Consider the following 26,006-nt stretch of genomic DNA (forward strand, 5'->3'; position numbering starts at 1 on the left):
CCGCAGACACTTCCAGGTCACGTGGCCAGCGTGACAAGCTGCATCTGGCGAGCCAGCGCAGCACACGGAACGCCGTTTACTTTCCCGCTGGTAAGCGGTCCCTATTTATCTACTTGCACCCGGGGGTGCTTTCGAACTGCTAGGTTGGCAGGCGCTGGGACCAAACGACGGGAGCGCACCCCGCCGCGGGGATTCGAACCGCCAACCATGCGATCGGCAAGTCCTAGGCGCTGAGGTTTTACCCACAGTGCCACCCACGTCGTTCCTGGGACTACCCAGCATTAAATCTATACATAAACCAGGGAATTTCCTATGGCCAAGGGCTGGGTATTCTCATACCCTTGTTAACTTGCAACTGTGGATTAGAAACATAAAGAACAGATGTCCAAATGACACCAGGGAATTGGAAAAAATGTTTAATTATGAGAGACAATGCTAGAGAAATAGTCGTCCATACACACAGCGCAGAGGAAAGGAAAATACAACAAAACGGGCCCATCTTGTTTTAGAGCAAAACTCCTCTTAGGAAAAAATCAGAAACATCACAGTGGGATGGGGATATGGGGGAAAATAGACAACGTTTCTACTACAGAGTAACCATCACTGGGAAACCGAGGGGGGTGGGGTGGGCCGAGGGAACTGGTGGCAGGGATAGAAAAGGAAGGGATTGGGACAATTGGAAGAAAAAAAAATACAGGAGATTTTGGCCATAAAATATAAACAGGCTATGTTGCTAAAGGAGCCTCTCCGGCCAGCGAGCTGCCCCTGCCTCCTTAAAACACCCCACATCCCCATGCCTGGCTCAGGGTTGGGCTACCAGAAGTCTCGGCGATGATAGGAGTCGGGGTCGCAATACTTGGTCACCACGACCCGATTCGCAAACTTGCGCCCAGTCAGGCCTTGCATGGCCTTCTGACAGTCGAAGACAGATGTGAACTCCACGAAGATCTACAAAAAGGATTGAGGGGGAAGGGAGAAGAATTAATAGTATACCTACCCCACTTAAAACTGCATCCATAGGCAGCTGTGGGGATGGGCAACTGGAGGAGTAAGATCTGGATCCAGAGCCCTACTGCAAATCCAGCCAGATGGGTGGGTTATAAATAATAAATTTTATTAATAAATAAGAATAAGAATAAGAATAAGAATAATAGAGTGGGCATGCATGAAGAAGGTATCTGAGCCACCAGCTATGCTGTCATAACACACCTAACCTTCAAGGAGTGCTTCTTGTCTGTGACCAGCCTATTTTCTTGACTAATTATGCTGAAACAACTCAACCCATTCTCTGACAAACTGGCCATAGCTTTATAGTTCTCAACATAATAAGATATTCGCACTGATTGGTTTTAAACCAGTCTAGTACCATAGAACTCTGATGTGGCAATAAGATTTTAACAGGGACTTAAGGCATCAAACTAGATTTCAAGCTTTTCTACCTCTCCAAGAGCTCCTAAGTCCAACAGAAGTACTACTCAACCCACTGCCTCTTAAATCCTGCTTTGGAGAGAGAATACCAAAAGGATCAGCAGTGGCAGGAGTCAGGGTTGCAGTACTTGGTACCCACAACCCCTTTTCTGGGTTTTTTTTTTTGTTAACTGCCAAGTTGCATTGCTGTGATCCAATCTTGACATGCCTTTGTAAAAGTATGTCTTTCTGCTAGAGTTGGAGCTTTCTAGCAGCAAATCATGTTACTTCAGCAATCCAGCCAGTACTTTGCCCTCCCCTTTCTACCTAGTGCTAAGTCAATGTTTAGCAACAGCAGCATTTTATCTGACATGACTGCTGCTTCCTTTGTTCCTATCCACTTTGCTGTTCTAAACCCATCACACCCACCCACCCACCCACCCACCCACCCACCCACCGAGAGAGAGAGAGAGAGAGAGAGAGAGAGAATGAATATGAGCTACTGCCAAGTACCTTGCCACAGCCAGGCACCTCAACGCCATCAACAGGCCGGGGAATCTCAATGGACTTGACAACACCATACTTGCTACACTCATCGCGCACATCCTCGACGATCTCCTCATATTCCTCGTCATCCAGCAGCTCCTCGGGCAGTACCATATTCATGAGGCACAGCACCTCCGTGGGGTGACCTCCCATCTGCACCTGTGAGCTCATCAGGCCCGGTACCTGCAGGGTCACGGGGGTCTGGTTTATTGTGCTCTGTGAGGAAGAGGAGAGAAACAGACATGAGTACCATGCCACTGCTGCCAAAACCCCATCCTCCCATGGAACAATTCTACATGAAGACCTAACCTCGGAGCCCTGGCATTGTTTCCCTTCCACTAAACCCAGAAATTCTGCCTCTTAGAGCACAGGGGACAGCTTAGTTTCAAAGGATTGGCATAAAAGGAAGGGGTGGCAGCTGAAGTCATCCTTTGTATTATCAGCTATATGAAGATTTTGGCATGTGGTTCTTGGGAACTTTCTCTCTGGTTCTAAAGCCCTGCCTCTCAGGGCAAACGAACTCTTCCTCCGATATATAACTCAAGTACATCAGTTGACAAGAGTGCCATCCAACATTCTCTTAATCAAACTAATGAAGTTGGTTGTTTGTCATTATCAATGCAGAAAGTCACCAACCCTCTTTTTTAAATGACATTTTTACATTTTACTAGGGTTCCTTCACATGTACTGCGGCCACACACCACAGATCCAGATCTGCTGGATACCACAATGAGGACAGAACTGGGCCCTGACAGATTAAAAGAGTATTTTGCCCTGGTTACATACACAGAGGGAGATCTGAACAAACGTTTTAGTGACGTAGGGAAACTCCCTGCATTCCAAATTGAGAAATCATGTCTCTGTTCTAGAGAGAATGACTCTTACAAAAAGACAGTGAAAGAAAGAAAGAATAGCCTTGATCATCTGACCAAAGGAGCATCCTGCTTCTCAGTAGCCAATCAGATGCTTCTGGGAAGCTCACAAGCAGAACAAAAAGGCAACAGTCTTCTCATACTCTAGCCACTGATAAAACCTACTCTTCTTGAACCACTTGGCACCTTCCTGAACCCCCTCCCCCCACAAATATATGCAAGAAACCTTACTCTTTCACAGCACCAGTCCTATCCTCCCCCTCTTCCCACCACCCAGCAGTTCTGTTCCTTCCTCACCAGAGTAGCATTCTTGGCTCCGACACTGGCTCTCTGCACCAACAGTTTCTTGTCGCCCAGCTGCATGCCATTCAAGCCCGCGATGGCCTGCGAGGGCAGAAAAAAGTGAATCCAGACACTTCAAATCTTGTGCCTCCAAGGCCACCAGCCACATACCCATCCACCCTCTGGCCCCACCTCTAAAACATCAACACAGTCACACACACAAAGGTGGCTTCTTCCTTGCCCCCCAACCAGACTCCTACCTGAACTGCACTGCCATGGCATTAATACCGTATTTAGCTCAGTTACCTGCCGGGACCCAAAATGGGCATAGAACCAAGGTTAAAAAAAAAAGACCATAATGTTGGAAGGGGTTAAAGGACTGTCTGCATGAAGGAGAAAGTGCAGAGGTGAGGTTTCAGCTTCAGCTAAATGTCATTAGCATAGACAGACTGTTCTTTTCCCAGAATGTGAATTCCATTGCTCTGTAGTTGCTGACATACTTCTAAATTGCACATCCCCTCACTAAGCCAGCTCCAACAGGGGCCTAACTACCAGGGTTCACACCAAGGAAATGTTTACTTTCCAGTCTAGTCCCATATGCGGATGTACAAGTTTGAGCAACCCCTTTTCCATTCATGGGGGGCCACAGAGAGCCATCTGCCTCAGACATACAGCAAAACATGGCAAGCTAACGGAGGAGTCCAGGCTTTAAGGCACACTACCACCCGCTTCGGCTTGGTACAATCCAGTAGATGAAGCAGTGGTCTTGTCTTTGTAAATAGGATTCAAATCAAATCCCATCTTGGTTGTGACTCATGAGTTTGCCTGGCAAGTCATGATCAGAGACTTATTACTAAGCATTGTGCAACTTTCAAACATACGTAAGGGTCAAATATCTGCAGAATCTCAAGTTTTGTTTTAAAGGGGCACAATTAATTCTCTCTCTCTTCTAGAATTATCAGCAGCCAGAGCAGCAACTACAGTATCCAGTACCAAAAATAGCAGGACACCAGTGTCCTGCACAGTAACTTACTGGCATCTACCCACCCCTGTTCTTCAACTTCTTCACTCAGATGGCCTAAACCTAAATTGCCCTCCCCCACAATGCAGTATGGCACCCAAGACCTTGACTTTCACAGCTGTCAACAAATACATTAAATTTCTGTGAAGTTGGAAACTTTGGACCTGCTAGGGCTCAGAACATCCAGTTTTGTCAGCATCCCATCTGTAAAACGGGTCTAAATTACAAGCCTGAGCAAATGGCACCAGGAGACAAACTGACACAGCTGACATTCTTAGTTTGGATGCAGAACAGCAGAGTTCAAGTCCCATCCCAGGGGAGTGAGAGTAGGCCGCCACCTCTCAGAATAGTTGTGCAACTAAAGCAAGGTCATATTGAGTGCACTGTGAACTGAATCATTAAGCACTTTAAGAGAGCTGAGATCTTTTTGAATTCCGGAGATACTTAAGTGTAGCACTGGATTCGTGGGTTCTCTATCACACTCCAGATCCTGTTACTCTTAATATTTTGTTTGCCAGATTCTATGTAATGTTTCTTCTTGCACCTCAAAACACTGATTTTTAATAAATGAGGGGAGGGAACCTTTATGTGAACCAATTAAAAGTTAACTTCAGGATAGTCTTCAGTAATGCTATTTCTTGCCAAACCCTCACTTTTGTATACAACATTATGGACTGATAACATGTCACCTTGCTGCAGACTGCCATTCATCATGAATCACTTCTTCTTGCCAGGGGATGGGTGTACTTTTAACTCCCAAGAGCACTGGGTATTAACTTTCCCTTGCCTCAGAGAACGGTATGGTAGCAGTTACTCCTAGATCAGCAGTTTCAGGATGCAATCTTCAAGCACGATTGGGGAGTAAGAAATCTCACTCTCTTCAACAGAGCTACGTTAACAATTACTGGACTGTGCTGTCAGTATCACTTAAAGCGAATTCATACATCTCCTAGAAACCTTAGCAAAGTACAGAAACTTAGAAGTGTTTTTAAAGCCACCTTGAAATCTCCATTCTTGACTATAGCAGGCTGTACTCAGCTACTCTCTCTCCTGCTAACCATTTCAAGCTTCTCTTCATAACTGCAGGAGAACTTGGGTTGGTTTTTTTTAAAGCCAAGCTCATTTAGGATGCTTTGTTCTAGGCTAAAAACTGAATTTGGTAGTTGAGAGTCCAAGTACACAGAACACTGAAAACAGAATTGTACTTTGAGGAAGCCATTTAATCAAACACATTGTGTCCTGAGGCCAGGCTCTATAAGCTGTCTGTGATCCTCAGATGTAGGGCAGTATAGAAATTTAATTAATTAATTGATGAGGCAATTGCCCTGGGCCTCACACATGGAGACCACACTCACAGACAGTACACAATGGGGAAGGGATAACACCGAGAGTACAGCAAGAGGAAAGGGGGATTAAATTAGTGTACCCAGACCCCGGACAACATCCCAAAGTCATAAAAAGGGCCTGAAAGCAATCACCCCAGATTCCTTGTTGAGTCTCATTCACAAGACATTTATCCCAATAGCATCTAACCAAGATCTACCTTCCTACAGTTTAAATAAGCTGCTAGTCACCCTACTCTTAGCGAACACTGCAAACTCTTCTCTGCTTCAGATGCCTTTCAAAGTATCTGAGAATTCTTTTTTTCAAAGGAGCACCATCTAATTCTGAATGTCTGAACCAAGATTTTAGCTCTTGCTAAAAACTCACAGCTTTCTCCTGAATGCAGAGAGACCAGAAGAGCATGGGGAAAACACACATTTCCCAAGTAACATATGGGAAGAAAGAATGCACAGGATGGGAAGCAGGCGTGGGAAGTATATATAGACACACATATCCATACACACTAACAGAGGCACTCAATTATGAAAGAAAACCACATGCATAACCCTTATGAGATCAACCCAGAAATGAGAGCTTACGCTCAGCATGCAAAGTTACCACCGACACTCTCCGAACCCTATAGGGATTTGTGGGGTGTTTCCTCTCCACCACAGGTCCCCCCCTCTCCAACAGGGGCAAGGGGAAAACCGGGGTGCTTTTCCTTTGGTTTATAATTACACATGCCAAAACTTGCATTTAACAACTCCTGCTGGAGTTAGCAAGCAGAGCATGTCTGCAGGTTAAGGGCCTGTTCCACCCCCTCCCGCTGTTACACTAAGCACAGCGAGAGAAAGGAAACTCAAGTTATTCTTAAGAGTGCAGGATGGAGAATTCACTTGGGGTTGGGGTTGGGGGGTGGGACAGGTGAAATGTGCTACGGACCCGGCTCTTCCCTGGCTGGTGAGGGGAGGGCTTCTTACCGGCTCTCGGTCGGGCACGGCGGCCGGGGTCTTCGCAAAAAGGCCGAAGCCTTCTCCGACTAACATTCGGGGAGAGTTGTTGTTTTTTTGGGGGGAACAAAAAGCAGAAGTGATCAGAACACTAACTCGATGGTGTCTGCCGCTAAGTCAGCAGCTGTGCTGTAAGGAGAGAAAAGCTGGCACCCCCTAGAGGGGAGGAGAGAAAAAAACACCCCACCTGCTCAAAGGATAAAGAACCCCCCTTATCCCACGGGCAGGTCGGCGAGCTGCTGCGGAACAAAAATAAAAAGAGAGTACCACGAAGAGAGGCTGGCCCTACCTGGTCTGTGACGTTGATGTCCACATATTCACAGAAGGCATAGCCTTTCGACAGGCCAGTGGCACTGTCCTTCACCAAATTGAAAGCCTTCAGGGGTCCAAAAGAAGTGAGCAACTCCTTGACCTGAGAGGCAGAGGACAAGGGAAAAACAAAGGTGAACTAAGACGGCTTCATTTGGGTGCGTGCACACAATCATGCTTGCATGCCACCCACACAGGTGTTTTAAGCACTGTGCTGAGCTAAGGAGAGTGGCTATCCAAAAATGAAGACACTTAAAAGGAACGGAGGAAGGGGGTGAGAAGGAAAGAAACCGCTTCTCACCTGATCATCGTTAAGATAGTTTGGCAGACCCCCAATGAACAGCTTATGAGCAGAGTCTGGAACCACTGTGGACACCACTCCTGTGGGGAAAGGGTTAACATGGTCTGTGTCAGTCACATTTTCAGATCAAATGCATATGGGAAGACTATGTGGGGTCTCATCCAGTAAATCACATAAAACTCTACCCATCCCCTTTGGTCTTCCTTAGTTAACAGGGTGCATCTAGTATACTCACCTGGCACATAGACTGAAGGGTTTTCAGACATGCCAGGGAGCGGTTGGTAATCATGTGGGCGTCTGATCTTCAGCGACTGTCCCTGGAAAATGATCCCATCAAAAGCCATAGCCTGGGTAGTTTCATCCACAGAGCGAAACTGCAGCAGCAAAAACAAACAAACAGAAACTGAGAAGGTAAAAGGTTAGGGATGTGTGGTATGGCCTATGGGGGGGTGTGATTAGACGCCTGCACTGAAGGGCCAGATAATGAAAAATGTTGGCTCGGGGGTTCTTAAGGGAAGAATTCTACCCTTGCGATGAAAGGGGTTAAACAGTCAGTAAACAAACTGGAAGTGATAGAATCAAGTTGTTATCTAAGTCATATACTCTGCATGTATACAATGAATGAAATTTCCACCAAGTGTGTTCCACATTCTAGAGCAAATTCCACATGTTATCTATATAAATAAGCAAGGCATTGCTCAGAATCTCCTGCATCCAGAAAAGCCTAGCCAAACTCTCTCCTGACCTCTCCCACCAACAGATTATGTGAAATTCTAAACTTGTCATATTCTGCATGTTAGAATCACACCCATTTGAAGTGCCCTCCTACACTTGCCTCAGTGCATGTACATGCCTCAACTCACCTCCAAAAATGCAAAGTTCTTGTCCTGGTTTATTTGCACTGCCAAGACAGGGTTACCAGGAGCCTGGGTAAGGCCACCAAGGCGCATCTGAGCATTGAAGAAATCCATCATAGCCTCCTGTTGGGGGTCACGGAGAGAATGGAAAAGGGGAGGTTTTATGGCACATACTAGAAAGGCCTTCAGGATCACAAATGGATTACAAAGCAAAACTGCCTACTTGCCTGCTGCGATGGTAGCAAACTTTGGGGCTACGGGGGGATTGCAGTCCCACACATTATCCACTTTAAAAAGAAATGGAAACAACTCTTTGGTCTTTTTTTTTTTTTTTTGGTAGATATTCAAATAATGACCACCCATATTTAATTCCCTGGTCATTTAGGCACTAACAGTGCACTTCTATTTTTTTAAAAATAGTATTTATTAACAATTTAAACACTACAAAAAATAAAAACAATACAATACAACACAAAAACACTACACAACACCAACACATTTAAACTAACAAAACAAAACAAATTTAAAACACATCAAGTAGTTTCTGTATCTTATCTTTCATTCACTTATTTCCGTGACCTCCTCACACCTCCCTTTTTGTATTCCACTTCTGTTAACTGTTTCAGCAATTCCTTTCCATCTTTCTCTGTTTTCTATCCTATAATTATCTTAACACACTCTAACCTTATTTTTTCCTTTGATACTCTATTAATCTATTTATACTTAATTCCTTATAACATTTCTACTAAAGCCATATAACTTCATTCCAACATTTTTCTAACATTCATTAATTTTGCAGTATTTCCGTAAATAATCTTTAAACTTTTTCCAGTCTTCTTCCACCGACTCTTCTCCCTGGTCTCGGATTCTGCCAGTCATTTCCGCCAGTTCCATATAGTCCATCAACTTCATCTGCCATTCTTCCCGGGTGGGTAAATCTTGTGTCTTCCAATACTTCGCGATGAGTATTCTTGCTGCTGCTGAAAAATGTTCTATCCTTCTTTGGCACCAATTGGCCGACCATGCCCAGGAGAAAGGCCTCTGGTTTCTTCAGGAAGGTATATTTGAATACCTTTTTCATTTCATTATAAATCATCTCCCAGAATGTCTTAATCCTTGGGCATGTCCACCAAAGGTGAAAGAATACCTTCAATCTCATTACATTTCCAACATTTATTATCGGGCAAATGGTAAATTTTTGCAAGCTTGACTGGTGTCATGTACCACCTATAAATCATTTTCATTAAGTTTTCTCTTAGGGCATGCCGTAAATTTCATACCTGTGGTCCATAACTGTTCCCAGTCAGCCATCATAATGTTATGTCCAACATCTTGTGCCCATTTAATCATAACTGATTTCACCATTTCATCCTGAGTGTTCCATTTCAACAGCAAGTTATACATTCTTGACAAATTCTTGATATTTGAGTCTAACAATTCTGTTTCCAATTTTGATTTTTCCACCTGGAAGCAAACTTTTTTGTCTAAATTGTATGCCTCCATTATTTGATAATAATGGAGCCAGTCTCGCACTTTATTTTTCAATTTCTCAAAACTCTGCAATTTTATTCTGTCTCCGTCTTGTTCCAAAATTTCCCAATATTTTGGCCATTTGGCCTCCATATTGAGTTTTTTCTGTGCCTTCGCTTCCATTGGTGACAACCATCTTGGGGTTTTTTCCCTAACAAATCCTTATATCTTATCCAAACATTAAACAATGCTTTCCTAACAATATGATTTTTAAAAGCTTTATGTGCTTTTACCTTATCATACCACAAATATGCATGCCAGCCAAATACATTATTGAAACCTTCTAAATCCAACACGTCAGTGTTTTCAAGAAGCAGACATTCTCTCAGCCAGCAAAAAGCAGCTGATTCATAATAAAGTTTAAGGTCTGGCAGGGCAAATCCACCTCTTTCTTTAGTATCAGTTAATATCTTAAATTTTATTTGAGGCTTTTTGCCCTGCCAAACAAATCTAGAAATATCTTTCTGCCACTTCTTGAAGCAATCCATCTTATCCAATATTTGCAATGTTTGAAACAAAAACAACATCCTTGGCAACACATTCATTTTTATCACAGCAATTCGGCCTAACAATGATAACTTCAAATTTGTCCATATTTCTAAATCCTTTTTCACTTCAGTCCAACATTTTTCATAATTATCCTTAAATAAATTCACATTTTTAGCAGTCATGTTAACCCCTAAATATTTCACTTTCTTAACCAATGTTAGTCCTGTCACCTCCTGAAACTTCTCTCTCTCATTCACAGTTAAGTTTTTCTCTAGAACCTTAGTTTTCATCTTGTTCAACTTAAAACCTGCTACCTGTCCGAATTCTTGAATCAGTTCCAATACCCTTTTAGTACTAGATTCTGGCTCCTGTAAAGTCAATACTAAGTCATCAGCAAATGCTTTCAGTTTGTACTGTTTAACTCCCACTTGTATACCTTTAACCTCTTGTTCCTTTCTAATCATATTTAACAATACCTCAAGGACCAATATGAAGAGCAATGGAGAAATTGGGCAACCTTGCCGTGTCCCTTTCTCAATCTTAAACTCTTCTGTCACTACATTGTTCACAATTAATTTTGCCTTTTGTTCTGAGTAAATTGCACCTATACCATTTTCAAAACCTTGACCTACCCCCATCCCCTGTAAATTCTTCATAAACTCCAAGAGATGTTGTCAAAGGCTTTCTCTGCATCCACAAATATCAAAACTGCCTTGGTATTGATATTCACTTGTAATTTTTCTAGGATATTAATTATATTCCTCGTGTTGTCAGACAAGTGTCTGCCCGGGAGAAAGCCCGCTTGGTCTTTATGAATTTCTTCTACTAACACCTTTTTTAATCTTTTAGCCAAAATAGCTGCAAAAATTTTGTAATCCACATTAAGCAGCGATATGGGGCGGTAATTCTTAAGCTGTGTCTTTTCAGTTTCTGTTTTCGGTATAAGTGTAACGTAAGCTTCCTTCCAAGACTCTGGTGCCTTTCTCCCTTCCAATATTTCATTGCAGACTTCCTTCAATGGTTGTATTAACCATTCTTTCAGAGATCTGAAATATCTTGAAGTCAAACCATCTGGTCCTGGAGATTTACCTAATTGCATGTTCTGGATGGCCCCTTCCACCTCCTGATCCGTTATTTCGTAATTCAACATTAGCTGTTTTTCCTGAGAGATTTTGTGTAGTCCATTTATTTTCAAAAATCGATCAATGTCCATTTCTTTCTGCTTCTCCTGTGTATAAAGTTGTTTAAGATATCTCTGAAAACACTTCCTGATCTCCACTGGGTTCTGTATATTCTTGCCTTCCAAATTCGTAATAGTATTAAGTTTTTGTCTTTTTTTCATTTGCCAGGCCAACAATTTTCCACACTTATTTGCTGATTCAAATGTCTTTTGCCTCATCTGTTTAATCTTCCATTCTATTTCCTGATTCATCAACTTCATATATTGTACTTGGTATAACTTTATCTCTTTCAGGATCTCCTGTGACTTTGGTTTTGCTCTCAGTTTATTCTCTCCTTCCTTTATTTTTTCCAAAATTTTATCCTTTTTTTCATTCTGAGTTCTCTTCTTAATTGCATTCTGTTGTATTAGGAATCCTCTCATAACCGCTTTGCTTGCGTCCCAAATTACTCTTTTTTCCACTGTAGTATTCATATTTATCTCGAAATAGTCTATTAGAGTTTTTTAGGCCTTCCTGGTCACCTCTTCCTTCCTAAACAAAGTATCGTTCATCCTAACAGTGCACTTCTATACCAGTCTACCCAGACAGAGGCAACACTAAATTCAGTGGGACTTATTCCAAGCATGGGATTACAGCCCAAATATTATTATTTCCCATTTCCACCCAAATAGCTGTTTTTCTTTACTCTGAATCCACCTCTGTTCCAGATATTTGGTCTTCTCTGCCAGAGGCATACCATGTGTGCAGAAGGGGGATATGAATTAAGAGCTTTGGAAAGGGATTACAGTTGGTTCAGCTCAAAAGGTATGGCAGATTATGTATAGCCCTTTTGGAAATAAAATCCCTTCATCTGTGTCACAGTTTAAGTTCCAGCTTAGTAAAAACTCTTTAAGTTCCAGCTTAGTAAAAACACTGCAAAGGCTCAAGCGAGTCACCTTGCTCAGTACTACAGAAAGCAAATATCCCAATCCACACTAATTTGCCATTCTAATATTGGAACAATTCGTTCCCACCTGAACACTTGGTAAACCCTGAAAGAAAAGTGAAAGAAGAAACTAATGTACTTGGGGGAAGAGAATGTGGCCATCAAAAATAGAACAGCAATTATAAGCCTCTGCAGCCAGATTACCAACCTCAACTCCCTACCATTTTGAACATGAAAGAAAACATGAAACTTCTTTCCTACAGCACCCACACCCCACGCATTGTTAAGGACTGAAGAATTTGTAATTTACTCAATTCCAAAAGAGAATAGCATTGCAGTTAACTCTTGCATTTCAAAAGACCTGGTCTAAAACATGATCTCTCAGAAAGGAGTATTTAAGAACTAGGTGATTAAAGAAAGATGAAGCCAGGAGCACATGGCTGTCACAATCCAACATAATTCTGGCACCTGCTGCATTGTCCTGACACTATTTTGGAGTCCTGTTACCAGGATGAAGAGATCTGAATGCTGAATTCAGCCTCACCTGGCTCGTGGTTTCACTATGAACTTATTCTCCCAAATTTCTCAGCAAAGCATCTTCCTCTCAACCCCCCTAACCCAAGAGAGAAAATGCACCAATGGGTTCAGAGAGCACATCTGAGGGAACAAGCAAGTACCTCAGTGATTCCAAAGGGGATATTCCCCACATAGAGACGCCGGGCTTGCCGTGTCATCTGGCTGCCTACTACTGGCACAGGAGTGGGAGTCACCGCCAGTCCATCAGGGGTCATCGTTGGCAGGAGGGCTGTAGCTGGAATTTGCCCAGCAGCTAGGTAAGGGGGAAAACAAGACTAGCTGTTACAAATTGAAGATTCTCATCTGGAAATATCACAAGGCACATCACTCCTCATTTGGAGAGACTGATAACAAAACTACACAGCATTCACTTTTTAAAGGAACTGACACAAGTAGAAGAAGAAGAGCTTGGATTTGATATCCCGCCTTTCACTCCCCTTCAGGAGTCTCAAAGCGGCTAACATTCTCCTTTCCCTTCCTCCCCCACAACAAACACTCTGTGAGGTGAGTGGGGTTGAGAGACTTCAGAGAAGCGTGACTGGCCCAAGGTCACCCAGCAGCTGCATGTGGAGGAGCGGAGACGCGAACCCGGTTCCCCAGATTACGAGACTACCGCTCTTGACCACTACACCACACAGTCTCTCAATAATTATGATTATTGCTTATATACCACATTTTATCCCAAGTGACTTCCAAGCGGTTTATATGATAATAAACAAATGACATGCCATTAAATGGGGTGGGGAGAGGTGAAGGTAGAGATGAAACCTAGCAGGTAAACAATTTTCTGAAATCACAAAAAGTTTAACAAGTTACTTCTCTATTTCTGGAAGGACAAAATGTCATTTTCAAAAAACAACAAAAAAACAACAACAGGTAAGACAATATGCAAACTTTAAGCAGCTTCCAAGCACAAAGGAATTTTTTCTTATAATTGGCCGATAATCCCAATTTAAGGTTTTTAGCACTCGCAGTTGTAGGAATATGTCTGTGTAAGTGTAATAGCAGAACACCAACCTCAAGTACTAGAATCAAGGAGAGAAAAAGAGATCCAGATTCAGATAGTAGATAAATGAGCTGGCAGTTTTTAACATTCATATAGCAACGTTAAGAGACTTGTTCCCAGTTAAAGCAGACATATATTTTAAATGTAAAAATCAAAAAAAGAATCAAGTGAAGTCCACTTATTGGCCTAGCTGTGTAGTGAGAAAAATTGATCCAGAGTTCATCCTCCACCAAGGGAAAATATCCAACTTCAATTTGATTACTTCAGGAATGGAGATGCATGCTTGAAATTGGGAGAACACTTCAGAAGGAAAACAAGAACCTCCAAAGGTCAACACAAGTTTGTATTTCCATTAATTTGCATGGTAGAGGAACATGCTCAAGTAGCTGCAACATATAACACTATTTTACAACACATTAAGGCAAGGTTGACTGAAGCGGAAGCAGACCCACCTTGCATGGCTTTATACTGCATGGGAGTGATGTGTTCAAAGCCTGGGGGCGGGACATCCCAGTACTTGCGAACCTTCTTCTTCTTCTCATGCCTGGGAGAACGGCTGTGGAAGGAAGACCGGGAGGAAAAGGTCAGCTGGAAATGGAAAAAGCACTTGGGCTTCTGTTGAATGTAATATGAAGATTAATGTACCAGTCATGTCAACTCTACACTTGTTTCAGTTTGGGACACCATTTACATCAGGCTTCCTCAACCTCAGCCCTCCAGACGTTTTTGGCCTACAACTCCCATGATCCCTAGCTAGCAGGACCAGTGGTCAGGGATGATGGGAATTGTAGTCTCAAAACATCTGGAGGGACGAGGTTGAGGAAACCTTATCTACATAGACCAGGGTGGATAAAAATCAACGATTATTTTTTTAAAAAAATAAGAAATTGATTTCTTTGAGGCTACTTAGCAGGAAATAAGGATTTGTTTTAAGTTTTTCATGTGTGCTAAAACTCAGTCTAAGTTTTTTATTTTTTAAAGTTTAACCACATCAGTTAACAAACATGGATACATATGCTATAATGTTATTGCTTTAGTTAAATAAATTGTTTAAATTGTTATTAAGGAAATGATAATTTTTCTCCTTCCAATAAAGTACAGCAGAAAAATTGTCCTAATACAAACAGTTAATTTATTAAACCTCACAATAATTTCATAATTATCTGCCCATGTATTTCTAATAGTATAACCAAATCAGTAATTTTTGATTTAACTGTAAAAACTACTCTGAAAATTTATTTTCCCCAAAAATGAAATGATCTGGTTGTAAATATTAAGATTATGCCAGCAAGAATAAGTCTTTCTGTTAAAAAAAAAAAAAAGATTTAAATCAAGTCTTACTGACTAGTGATTTAAATCAAATCCACCCTGACATAAAGACTCCAGAGCAGATCACTTTTAATAGTAACCCCCAGGATGAATCCCAGCACTGAATGTGATAATTGTATCTGCACCCAAGATCTGATTGCATGGCTGCCTTCCTTATCTGTGGAAGTGACAACCCTGTCAGCACAAGGAAGAAGTAGCAATACTCACCTCAGGGGACCCGCTAGGCTTAGGGGTGATCTGAAATTGAGAAACAAAATGGATTTGTAACCATTCCTGGTGGATACAACAGGCCCAGGTAGCCAACTCAGTAGCAGCAGCAGGGCCCCATGTGCCCTGACAGAGACTGCGGTCTAAGAAACAATAGCATATGGCAATGGGGGGGGGGGGAATCAGAGGGATCTGCAGAGACCACCACTGATTTATTAACGCAGCCATAGATAATTTTGTAACTTCATTAAGAAAAAGGGAGTGAGAGGGATCTGCAGAGACCACCACTGATTTATTAACGCAGCCATAGATAATTTTGTAACTTCATTAAGAAAAAGGGAGAGAGAGAATAGTCAAACTTACACTAGACAGTGCATCTGTCTAGAGAGGATGTTAGACAGCAGAAATAAACCAGTGCTTTATCAGCATCTCTGAACAAGATGCTGAGCTTTTCAAAGACGTTAATCAAGCAGTTCTCTGACTTTCATAGTTGCATTACATGCACATAGAGCAAAGGCAGACAGTGGTGATAGGGCTGCAACACTCATCTGAGCCAAGAAAATGGAAGTGTGCTGACTAGCAGGAGATGAGATTATTATTTAATTTAAAGATTTCTATCCTGTCCATTGCTCCAAGGAGAATCAAAGCTACTGGCAAGCAATAACAAAGAACCTAAAACAGATACAACCCCCTTTTTAAAAAATCAGAGTATATGTATTTAAATTGTATTCAACCTGATTAACAAATTTCAACATCAAATAAGCAACAGAACCAAGACAGTAATTTTATCTGTAGAGCAGTTATGGTGCTTTCCAATCTCAGTCACTAAGAGAGGAACTGAGTGTGCATGCGCATGCACACACAGAGACTGTTTCAGAAGCTGAAACCGTATGAATCTGCTTTTGTGCCCCGAAGTGCTTCACTACCGCTCTCATATGCAGTCAAGAGTGCAACCTTCCCTTCTTTCTTGCTCCCCAACAGTTTGCCAAATTCTGTAATCCTGCCCCAACCCCCAAAGCAGAACAGATGTGAAAACTACAACGCACACTAAGAATGATTAATTGGGTACATCGCCTTTGCTAGCCGTGTGTGCTCCTATGTAGCTATGGCACAGCTTCTTTTCATTTCAGTGGCACTTAAGCATAAGGCTTTCCTAGGAAATGGTACATACAATTCAACCAATTTACTTTGAGAAGAATTGCCATTTCCCTTGAACTGAATTTCAATTTCACCCTTGCTGGACATACATTATAATCATCTAAGTTTCTGCCATTTGCTAATTCACACTGCCTTTGTTTCTAAAAATCAATCAATCCCAAGTGCCAGAATGAGCCTATACCAGAATGAGCCCTTAAGCTTTCTTTCCCATATGAATTCCCACCATCTTGTTCTTCTACTAACATGCTTCAAATCATGATTTTGAAGTACATACAACTGAAATTAAATCGTAGGTCTCCATGCAGAGGCAGTTTATTTTTATGTACAGATCCTAATCAGGCACTTTATAAATAATGAGCATCTCAAAAAAACAGAGATGGTACTTGGAAACTTTGAATACAAGGGTTAAAAAGCTCCTTGATGTTTTCAAAGAGCTTTTTTCAGCAAAAAGTCAGCATAAGGATGAGAGAGCCTCTTAAGACAGGTCTGCTCAGTTAAGAACTTCTTCATGGATAACAGAAAATGAATGAGGCAGGACTAAATTGAATCTTATGCATCTAAGGTTTTGTCCAGGGCTTGAGCATATTGCTGGACCCAAAAAAGTGGAAACCCAAGGAAAACCCAAGCTCTTCATTCTGCAACCCATACCTGCGTCTCCTGCGATCCCTTGAAACACTGCGCTGATCCCTGTTGCGCCTGTCACGGCTGCGACTGCGGCGTTTCCTGTCACGACTCCGTGAGCGACTGTGGCTGCGTTTCCGGTGACGATTCTCTTTGTCGCGTTCTAAAGACGAGAGAAGAGCTTGATATGCCAATGGTTGCAACATAGGAATGGAGGTCACACTTCTGGTTATCACAAACTCTTACCACTCCCCCTAGGAAAATCAACTCAAATATACTCATAAAATTGGAAATGTGTGGTATGTAGAAACCAAGGCTGCATTTCCCCAGGTTACTCTCAACAGCCACTGCTTCAACTTGATAGACCCATTTCTTAGCCTGAGTCTTGTCTGGCTGCAAATTACCAAACTCACAAATGCTGTATGGCAATGGATCATCTCAGGAATTAACACGTCTCAATCTTTGGGAAGTTAAAACTGTTATTGATGGGTCTCTTAAAGGAAATGCATGAAATCAGAGGCTGCAAACTCTTCTAAGGAAGAACTGGATGATTGAAAAGGATACACTAGGAAGAAAATGCTGTAAGGTGCTGTTTTTGCTGTTTATATTCAAAGTATCTCTGCTTTCCATTTTTTAAAAACAGCAGATAAAGAAGCTGCAGCCATCATCTATCATTTAGCTAAAAACTGAAAAACGAAAGATTTGAGCCAGATGCCTGTCTTGATTACTGCTCTCCACAGCACCTCCTCCTCTAGAATGCCTTCTGAATGTTCTAGTCATCGCCTTCAGTACTTGAAGCAGCTCATAATTTTACATATTTTATTACAAGTGAAATAAATCATGCCAACTGCAGAATCTGGGTTTCTTCTTATGCCCCATAAATTTATACCCCTGCCCTCTTTTAATGCTGCACAACAGGGAAAGGTGAGCAGCATTATGAAGTGCCACAAATAAAATGCCTGGCTACCTCAGCTTCTATTGTCTCCTAGAAATAAAAACATTTTCTTGGTTCTGCACAAGACTGACTCCTACAAATAGGATGCTTCTTTTCAGGAACCACTGCTTCTTTTTATTTGGAGTGAAGCAAGTCAGAATTAACACACCAACATCAAGCAACAGAATTCAAATTGTGACATAAAGAAGAACTGTTTTGGACACTAGAGACAACTCATGCAGCTGTGCTGGAAAGGAACAATACAGAGCAATGTTGTACAATGACCAGCACAAAGCAGTATTTGTAATGGCACATCTGTTGCTGTATCATGCAAGGCATGGGGGTGTTAAGGCTCTCTGGTAACAGGAATGTTTGGGTTTCTGGCCTGGGAGAACCAATGCAAAGCAGAGGTCCATATAGGTGAAATCTGTAGTGCTTCTGGTTTATTTTCTGTGCAAGGAAGCAAAACAAACAAAACAGTGATGTGGTACCAACACTTATTTTTGAAATTCCAAGGAGAAGACCCTGTTTTCTCCTATTACCACAGGCTATCAATCCAAATCACTCACCTTTGTTTTACACAGGAATTCATTCCTGCCTTGGGCAGTTTTAGTGCAAAATGAAGCGCTAAATGGCTTTCTTCAAAAGGCGATTATGAGCCGAAAACATTCCTTTGAGGCCCTGTCACTCCTACATTCTGCCCCACAGTCTTTGCTAGGGATTCTAGATCCAAGGCAAAATACAAGTAAGACCATTTCATACTTTTAAAAAACTTTTTGAATGCTTCCCCTCATGCCTGCTAAATGAATGCAATCTTCTGGGGTCCAAGTCCAGCATCAAAAATATATTGTTAGATGAAACTGTGAAGATCCTTTCACATTGTCAAAGGCAAATAGCCTATTATTGTGTCTGCCTGCAGATTTGAATAGTAACCCTGCACTAGCCTTAGAAAAGGAATAGAATGCCCCAATAGAAAAAGAAGAAGTACAAGAAGCGATAAAGGACTTGAAAAGAGGGAAAGCCCCAGGACCAGACGGGTTCACATCAAGTTATTACAAAGAAATGAAAGAGGTGTTGACGACCCCACTGACCGTCGTTATGAACAATATCTTAAAAGAAAGAGACATTCCAGAAACGTGGAAAGAAGCATATATAACATTAATCCCAAAACAAGACTCTGATTTAACACAAGTCAAAAATTACAGGCCTATTTCGCTTCTGAATATAGATTATAAGATCTTTGCAGGAATTCTAGCAAAGAGACTGAAAAAGATATTAATAAAGATTATTCACAAGGATCAAGCAGGCTTCCTACCAGGCAGACAACTGAGAGATAACATAAGAACTATAATTAATGTCATAGAATATCTGTCTGATAGGTGTGATAAACCAGCGACTCTAATGTTTGTGGATGCAGAAAAGGCCTTTGACAACATAATTTGGGAATTTATGTTGAAGAATTTAGAACATATGGAGGTTGGTCAAGAGTTTTTCAATGGCATAAAGGCAATCTATACAGAACAGAGAGCAAAATTAATAGTGAACAATGTTATCACTGAAGATATAAAAATATCTAAAGGAACAAGACAAGGTTGCCCGTTATCGCCATTATTATTTATAACGGTTCTGGAAGTCTTTCTAAATGCAATTAGACAAAACAAACAAATAAAGGGGGTAGCAGTAGGTCAAAATGAGTATAAAGTTAAAGCCTTTGCCGACGATTTGGTACTGACTATGGAAGAACCAGCAGAAAGTATAGAGGAGGTACTGGACGAGATGGACAAATTTGGTACGGTGGCAGGATTCAGATTGAATAAAAGAAAGACAAAAATGATTGTAAAAAATATGGATCAAAAGATGATCGATTTAATGCAACAACGAACAGAGATAGAGGTGGTGAAAAAGGTTAAATATTTGGGAATTTGGGTAACAGCCAAGAATATTGATCTATACCAAAATAATTACATCCCGGTATGGAAGGGAATAAAGAAGGATCTGGAGGTGTGGGCCAGAATGAAATTATCATTTTGGGGAAGAATTTCTACAATAAAAATGACGGTGCTACCAAAGATGTTATTCCTATTTCAGACCTTACCCATATTAAAGGGTACAGGAATTTTTAAAGAATGGCAAAAAGTGATTTCAAGGTATATCTGGCAGGGGAAGAAGCCTAGAATAAAATTTAAATTACTGACGGATGTAAAAGAAAGAGGAGGCTTCGCCCTGCCAGATATGAGACTATACTATGAAGCAGCCTGTCTATGCTGGTTAAAAGAATGGATAAAGTTAGAAAATAATGAATTATTAGATCTTGAAGGATTTGATAACAGATTTGGGTGGCACGCGTATCTTTGGTGTGATAAAAAAAGGGTTCATAAAGGATTTGGAAACCACATCTTCAGGGGTTCACTAATAGAGGTTTGGGAGAGATATAAGAATATACTGGAACCAAAAGTTCCACACTGGCTGTCCCCGTTAGAGGTAATAACTGTGAAGAAGATCAATATGAGAAATAAATGGGCCACTTATGGGGAACTGATAGTTAAAGAGGGAGGAAAATGGAAACTGAAGCCATATGAACAAGTTAAAGATCTAGTTTACGATTGGTTGCACCATTACCAAGTTAATGAAATATTTAAAAAAGATCTGAAGGAAAAGGGTTATGTGGAAAGGGAATCAAATTTCCAAAAGGACATTATAAATAATGAGTATAAAATTCTGTCAAAAATGTATAAGATATTGCTGGAATGGAATACGAAAGATGAAGAGGTCAAATCGGTAATGATACAGTGGGCAAAGGATTTTGGGTACAATATTCAATTTGAAGATTGGGAAAAACTGTGGAAAGAGCATTTAAAATTTACAGCATGTATCACACTGAAGGAGAATGTGATGAAAATGTTTTATAGATGGTATATGACACCTGTAAAATTAGCAAAGATGTATAAGGTTGATAACAAATGTTGGAAGTGCAAAGATAAGGAAGGGACATTCTTTCATCAGTGGTGGGAATGTAAGAAAGTGAAAAGTTTTTGGGAAATGATATATAATGAGTTGAAAAAAATGTTAAGATACACTTTTGCGAAAAAACCCGAAGCTTTTCTTTTAGGTATGGTAGGAAAGGACATCAGAAGAAAGGACTGTAAGCTTTTCCAGTATGCGGTAACGGCAGCCAGAATCCTGTTGGCTCAGAAGTGGAAACAAGAGGAAATACCGACGATAGAAGAATGGAGACTAAAAATGACAGACTATGCAGAACTGGACAAATTAACTGGGAAAATTAGATATATTAAAGATCAAAAGTTCATCGAAGACTGGGGGAAATTTGTGGATTATCTGAAAAATATATGTGGTGTGAACACAACGCTAGCGGGATTTAAAGAGGCACTGTAAAAAAAGAAAATAAGTATTGTTTATGAGAAATAATAGGAGTAAGGAGGAAAAATGGCAATACGAAAGAAGGGAATGTGTACTAAAGGTGTAACTACGGATGATTGTCAGAGACGTTGAAGGAAGTCAAAAAATAACTATGATTTGTTGTATGCGGGATTGAACGAAGAATTGGAGGGAATTTTATAAAATGTATAATAATAAAAATTATTTAAAAAAAAAAAATAAAGATGAGTGAATTTAGTTCTGGGGAAAAAAAAAAAAAAAGGAATAGAACAGGATCTCTGATCACTTCCTGGAGTCGCACACAAGCAGCAATTTTGAATTCCTACTTCACAAATCCAACTGAGATAATTGAGTAGTAAGAACGCTGTCAGATGGCATTCAACCTACCCAGGTCTTGCCAGCTGGTGTAGACACTACCCTCCTCAGGAGTCAATTCCCTTGATGGAAATTTATGCACCCAAGGGAGGTCCATCTCACCACTGGGAACCACTACCAGAGGCCCATATTGACTGACATTGATAGCCAACTGAAGTTTGTGGTTACTAGGAGCCTGTCCCTTCCTCAAGGGTCAAGATCTTGGTCTTTGACCTTGTGAAGTCAATGACAACTGTCTGTTCCAAGGCTGAAGTTGGTTGGAAAAGATGACTGGGGCTTGTTATTTTGAAGTAGTAAAGAAGTGCAGCCCCACCTTGGGGCTGAGCAGGGATTGCCCCAGCAGAAGAACAACTGTCAGGAAAATCCCCACCCCCACTCTGCAGCTGCTTGGGGTATGTCAGAGGGCAGGCGGAACACTTGCCACTACAAGGGAATTTGTGGACATAACTGGTATGCATAACTGGTATTTGTACATACAACAGTTGCTTATACAGTTTGCCACAGATAGCAGTGATCAGCTACTGCTTACATCCAAATGCCTATTATACTAGGCAGGGTGAGTTGGCGCTCGCATGCCCTTTTTCAGAATCAGAATGACATTATCACATACAGCCCATTAGAAGAGTCTGGACAAATCAGATCCTAGGAAATTTCCAGAGTGCACACGTCTCTACTAAAGATTCCGTGATTAGTATGATAGTAAGGCATGCCCTATTAAAAAGGTCCACCTTATGCCACGCCTGCAAATAGCAACTAGTCTGATCACCTGGGGCAAACAAAACAGCCCTCAATTAATTAGGCAGAGATGCCTTATAAATGTTGGTAGCTTGCATTTTCTTTTTCCATGCAGACAGGCAATTTTTGCAGTTGCATTTCAAGGTTGCAGTCTGTTTGTATTCATGTGAACACTTGGCTATGAAATAAATACTGTGGGATTGCTGCGTAAAGCAAGGAGCAGCCTGTGGTCCTTCAGATGTTGCTGTACTGCTACTCCCATCTTCCCTGACCCCTGGGCTAAGCAGTCTGGGACCACTGGGAGTGCCTTGCCCTATGGCAGGCATGGCCAGACTTGGCCCTCCAGATGTTCTGGGACTACAATTCCCATCATCCCCGACCAGGGATGTTGTAGTTGACCAGGGAGGAGGGAGTTGACCAGGGACAAGGGAGTTGTAGTCCCAAAACTTCTGGAGGGCCAAGTTTGGCCATGCCTGCCCTGAGGGAATCATTTTGTGTTGTATTTGTCATGTATGGAAGCAGCGAATCGCAACCCGCACCCACACGGGTTGCGTTCGCTTCAGAGGTACCACTGTAGTGGACTTGTGCCTAAGATACTGATTCATAGGTGCTCATAACCTCAGGTAAGTGAGAGTGATGTGGCCTCAGGTAAGTGAGAGTGATGTTGTAAAAAGGTGGAGAAAAGAGCCGAATGAAGAGAAATGGGGTAATGTATTTTGCAGGTGGTTGAAAAATTAGCCCAAGAAGGAGAGACAATACTTTACTCAGTGTCCATGCTAAGCAGCTTGTTTTAAAAGAGATCCACTCCAAGGAGAATGCCAGCAAGCTCCTCTATGACACAGTAGTTTTCCATTATGCTGTCAACCAGTTGAGTGAGTGTGTGTGTGTGTGTGTGTGTGTAAAGTGGTGCTCCTCAGGCCAAGTGAATTTAGCATAAGTACTGACGGGGAAAAATCTAATTAATGTATGTTGGTTGAAATGTATGTAAATCTGGACTTTCCCCCCAAAACTTAGTGGACTGAGGAAAGGCTGGATAGCCCAGCTGGCTTAGAGTGTGGTGCTGATAACATCATGGTTGCAGGTTTAATCCCAGTGAGGGACAGCTGCATATTCCCCATAAGGGACAGCTTCATATCCAGGCGGTTGAACTAAATGATCCTCAGGGTCCCTTCCAACTATGATTCTATGATGTAGGGAAAAGAAGAAATGTGGTTCAGCCACTGTGGTGTAGTGGGCAGCTCTGGATGAGGACTACTGGAGATTGGATCCTTGGGCAAGTCATTCACTCTAAGCACAGACTACCTCATGGTTGTGAGGAAAGTTCATGAGATTTATGGAAGGCCAGGATAAATAAGTGAGAAGAGGTGGGAAGAGAGACAAGAGATGTGAGAGCCAAAGTTGCACAGTTGCTAACATCAGAATGGTGAGATCCGGCTTCAAATCCCCACTCAGTGAAGAAGCTCACAGCATAATCTTGGGCCAGTCACCATCTCAGCCTCATCTACCCATCCCTGGATTGTTGTGAGGGCAAAAGGGGTGTGTGGGTATCGCCATATGTTACTTTCAGCTCCCTAAAGGATGAGATAAAAATAGTAAGAAAACCCACAAACGTGAGAGTTTTGAGAGGAAGAGAAGAAGGGTGTTGCTCAGTGGTACACAGCACGCTATACATGCAACCCAAGTAGGGTAGGAAAAGCCTCCTTTCCGAAATCCTGCGCAACCTCTGCCTCTCAGCACGGAGGAATACTTACCGAGATGAACAAACATTCCCCTCCCATTTCTCAAGTTTACAACCCACCTTCCCTAACGCAAATCCTGCACTGGGAGTGGGCGGGAGAACCAGTTACTTATTTACTTGGCCCTCCTTTCTTCCATCATCCTGCAAGTCGGGGACTCATGCAAGCACCGGTATGCTTTGCTCCACGCGGCGTAAAGGCTGCATCGTGCGCTTTCTTTGCAGGAGGCAACTAAGCGAGGAAAGTTGCTGGGGGGGGGGCGGGGGGCGGTGGAATAATAACTAGGCAGCCTCTTCTTTCCCCAAGAGAGTGAACAAAACGGACTCCGGGTCCCTTCCCTCATTGGGCAGAAAGAGCCCGCCACGCGCCCCTCCGTTAAGGGCGCGCGCGCAGGGCCACCAACGGTTCTCCTCGCATCTCTTCCCTCCCCCGCTTCCCCAGCGGCCGTTACCCCCACGATCAAACTCCCGCCAAATAAAGCGAGAGGAGGAAGGAAGGGGCCGGACACGCGAGAGCCGGCCGGCCGCCCCTCCCCCCGTCGCCGCGCACAAACACACGCGCTCTTCGGCCTAACTCGGGTCTCCGCCGTTGACGGGAGGACCATTTAGCCGCCCCCCACCCCGTCGTGAAGAGCGTGTGGCGGGCGCAAGAGAGCCATCAATGTCGAAGAGGGCCGCCTCCCTCCCTCGCTCGCTTTCTCTCTCTCTCCCCCCCACCCCCTCTCGGCCCACCCGCCCCTTTGTCCGCTCACCTTGTTTGTTTTCGTTGAGCTGCCGCTCGAACTCGTCGAAGTCGGACATGGTTAACGGAGACGGGACGGAGGAGGGCGGCCTGAACGCGGCCTCGCAGCTGCTCTAGTAGCTCTCGCTCTCCAGCTCCTCCTCACGCACTAGGCCGCAGGAGCGCCTTCCCTTGAGTTCGGCAACTTCCGGCGGCAGCTTCGGGTGTTAACGGAAACGCTCGGCTATCTCCGGAAGACGCTTTCGAAATACGCTCGGCGGCCTCCTTAACCTCTCTAGGACAAAGCCTCGCTCGCTTTTCTTTTATTCGGAGAACCTTCCTAGGAACGCTCGGGAGAGGCCACCCCCCTCCCGTGCCTTCGGGTTTTTCCGGAAAGCCTCGGGGAAGGCCGAACCCTGCGCCTTCGGAATTTTCCGGAAAGCCTCGGGTACTTCCGCTAGCATCTGTTTCTCAGCGCCGCATGAGTTTTGCTCTTCCGTTCGTGCTCCCGCTTAAAAAGGAGGGAGGGGAGAATAAAGAGAGCGCGGCTTCTCCCGAGTCTTCCACAACTGTTTCCGGGGCTGGCAAGTATTTCCGTCGGACGTTAGGCAGTCGCTTCCGGCACAGCTCTTGCACTTTGACCACGTGGTGACCGCTCTTTATAAGAAATAAAATCTTTGATGAGGGTCAGCTTTAGAAGGGTCCTGCTGGGATCGGAACAAAAGCCCAACTATAGATCAGCATCCTCTCCAATCAGGGGCCAACAAAATCCTGTTATAAGAAAAAACTGCTCCCTTTCCCTTATGGGGTATTTCGGAGCCCGTATAGAGTCCTTAAGTGGGTTCCCTATCGGTAGGAGAAAATAACAGAGGCCAACGAGAGTATATTGAGAAGCAAAGAGGCTAGTAGTAATAATAATAATAATAATAATAATAATAATAATAATAATAATAATAATTTATTATTTGTACCCCGCCAATCTGGCTGGGTTTCCCCAGCCACTCTGGGCGGCTTCCATAAAAACCAAAAATACACTAAAATATCACAGATTAAAAACTTCCCTGAACAGGGCTGCCTTAAGTTGTCTTCTGAATGTCAGGTAGTTATTTATCGCTTTGACATCTGATGGGAGGGCGTTCCACAGGGCAGGCGCCACGACC

The 26,006-nt window shown here is 42.7% G+C and overlaps 1 protein-coding gene across 1 annotated transcript; it reads right to left on the bottom strand.

The window, feature by feature from the left end:
• Window positions 1-400: 400 nt before the first annotated feature.
• Window positions 401-25,390, bottom strand: U2AF2 (U2 small nuclear RNA auxiliary factor 2). The gene is made up of 12 exons (XM_079950639.1): window positions 24,878-25,390; window positions 16,978-17,113; window positions 15,172-15,201; window positions 14,088-14,191; window positions 12,731-12,882; window positions 7,935-8,051; window positions 7,307-7,445; window positions 7,072-7,151; window positions 6,751-6,873; window positions 3,123-3,209; window positions 1,921-2,169; window positions 401-948 (listed from the first exon to the last, which is right to left on the bottom strand). The coding sequence occupies exons 1-12, from the start codon at window positions 24,924-24,926 to the stop codon at window positions 814-816; spliced, it is 1,401 nt and encodes a 466-aa protein (XP_079806765.1). The 5' UTR covers window positions 24,927-25,390; the 3' UTR covers window positions 401-813.
• Between the last annotated feature and the right edge of the window lie 616 nt (window positions 25,391-26,006).

This window comes from Podarcis cretensis (assembly GCF_951804945.1).
Source record: "Podarcis cretensis genome assembly, chromosome: 13".
Lineage (NCBI taxonomy): Eukaryota > Metazoa > Chordata > Lepidosauria > Squamata > Lacertidae > Podarcis > Podarcis cretensis.

Bases quoted from the DNA above. Each gene is read 5' to 3' on its own strand.
- U2AF2 (XM_079950639.1), bottom strand. From the start codon at position 24,926: ATGTCCGACTTCGACGAGTTCGAGCGGCAGCTCAACGAAAACAAACAA. The intron at 15,202-16,977 runs GTATGGGTTGCA...TCTCAATTTCAG, and splicing joins AGGGATCGCAGGAGACGCAG to ATCACCCCTAAGCCTAGCGG. The intron at 7,152-7,306 runs GTGAGTATACTA...CTTTCCCCACAG, and splicing joins CCCTTCAGTCTATGTGCCAG to GAGTGGTGTCCACAGTGGTT.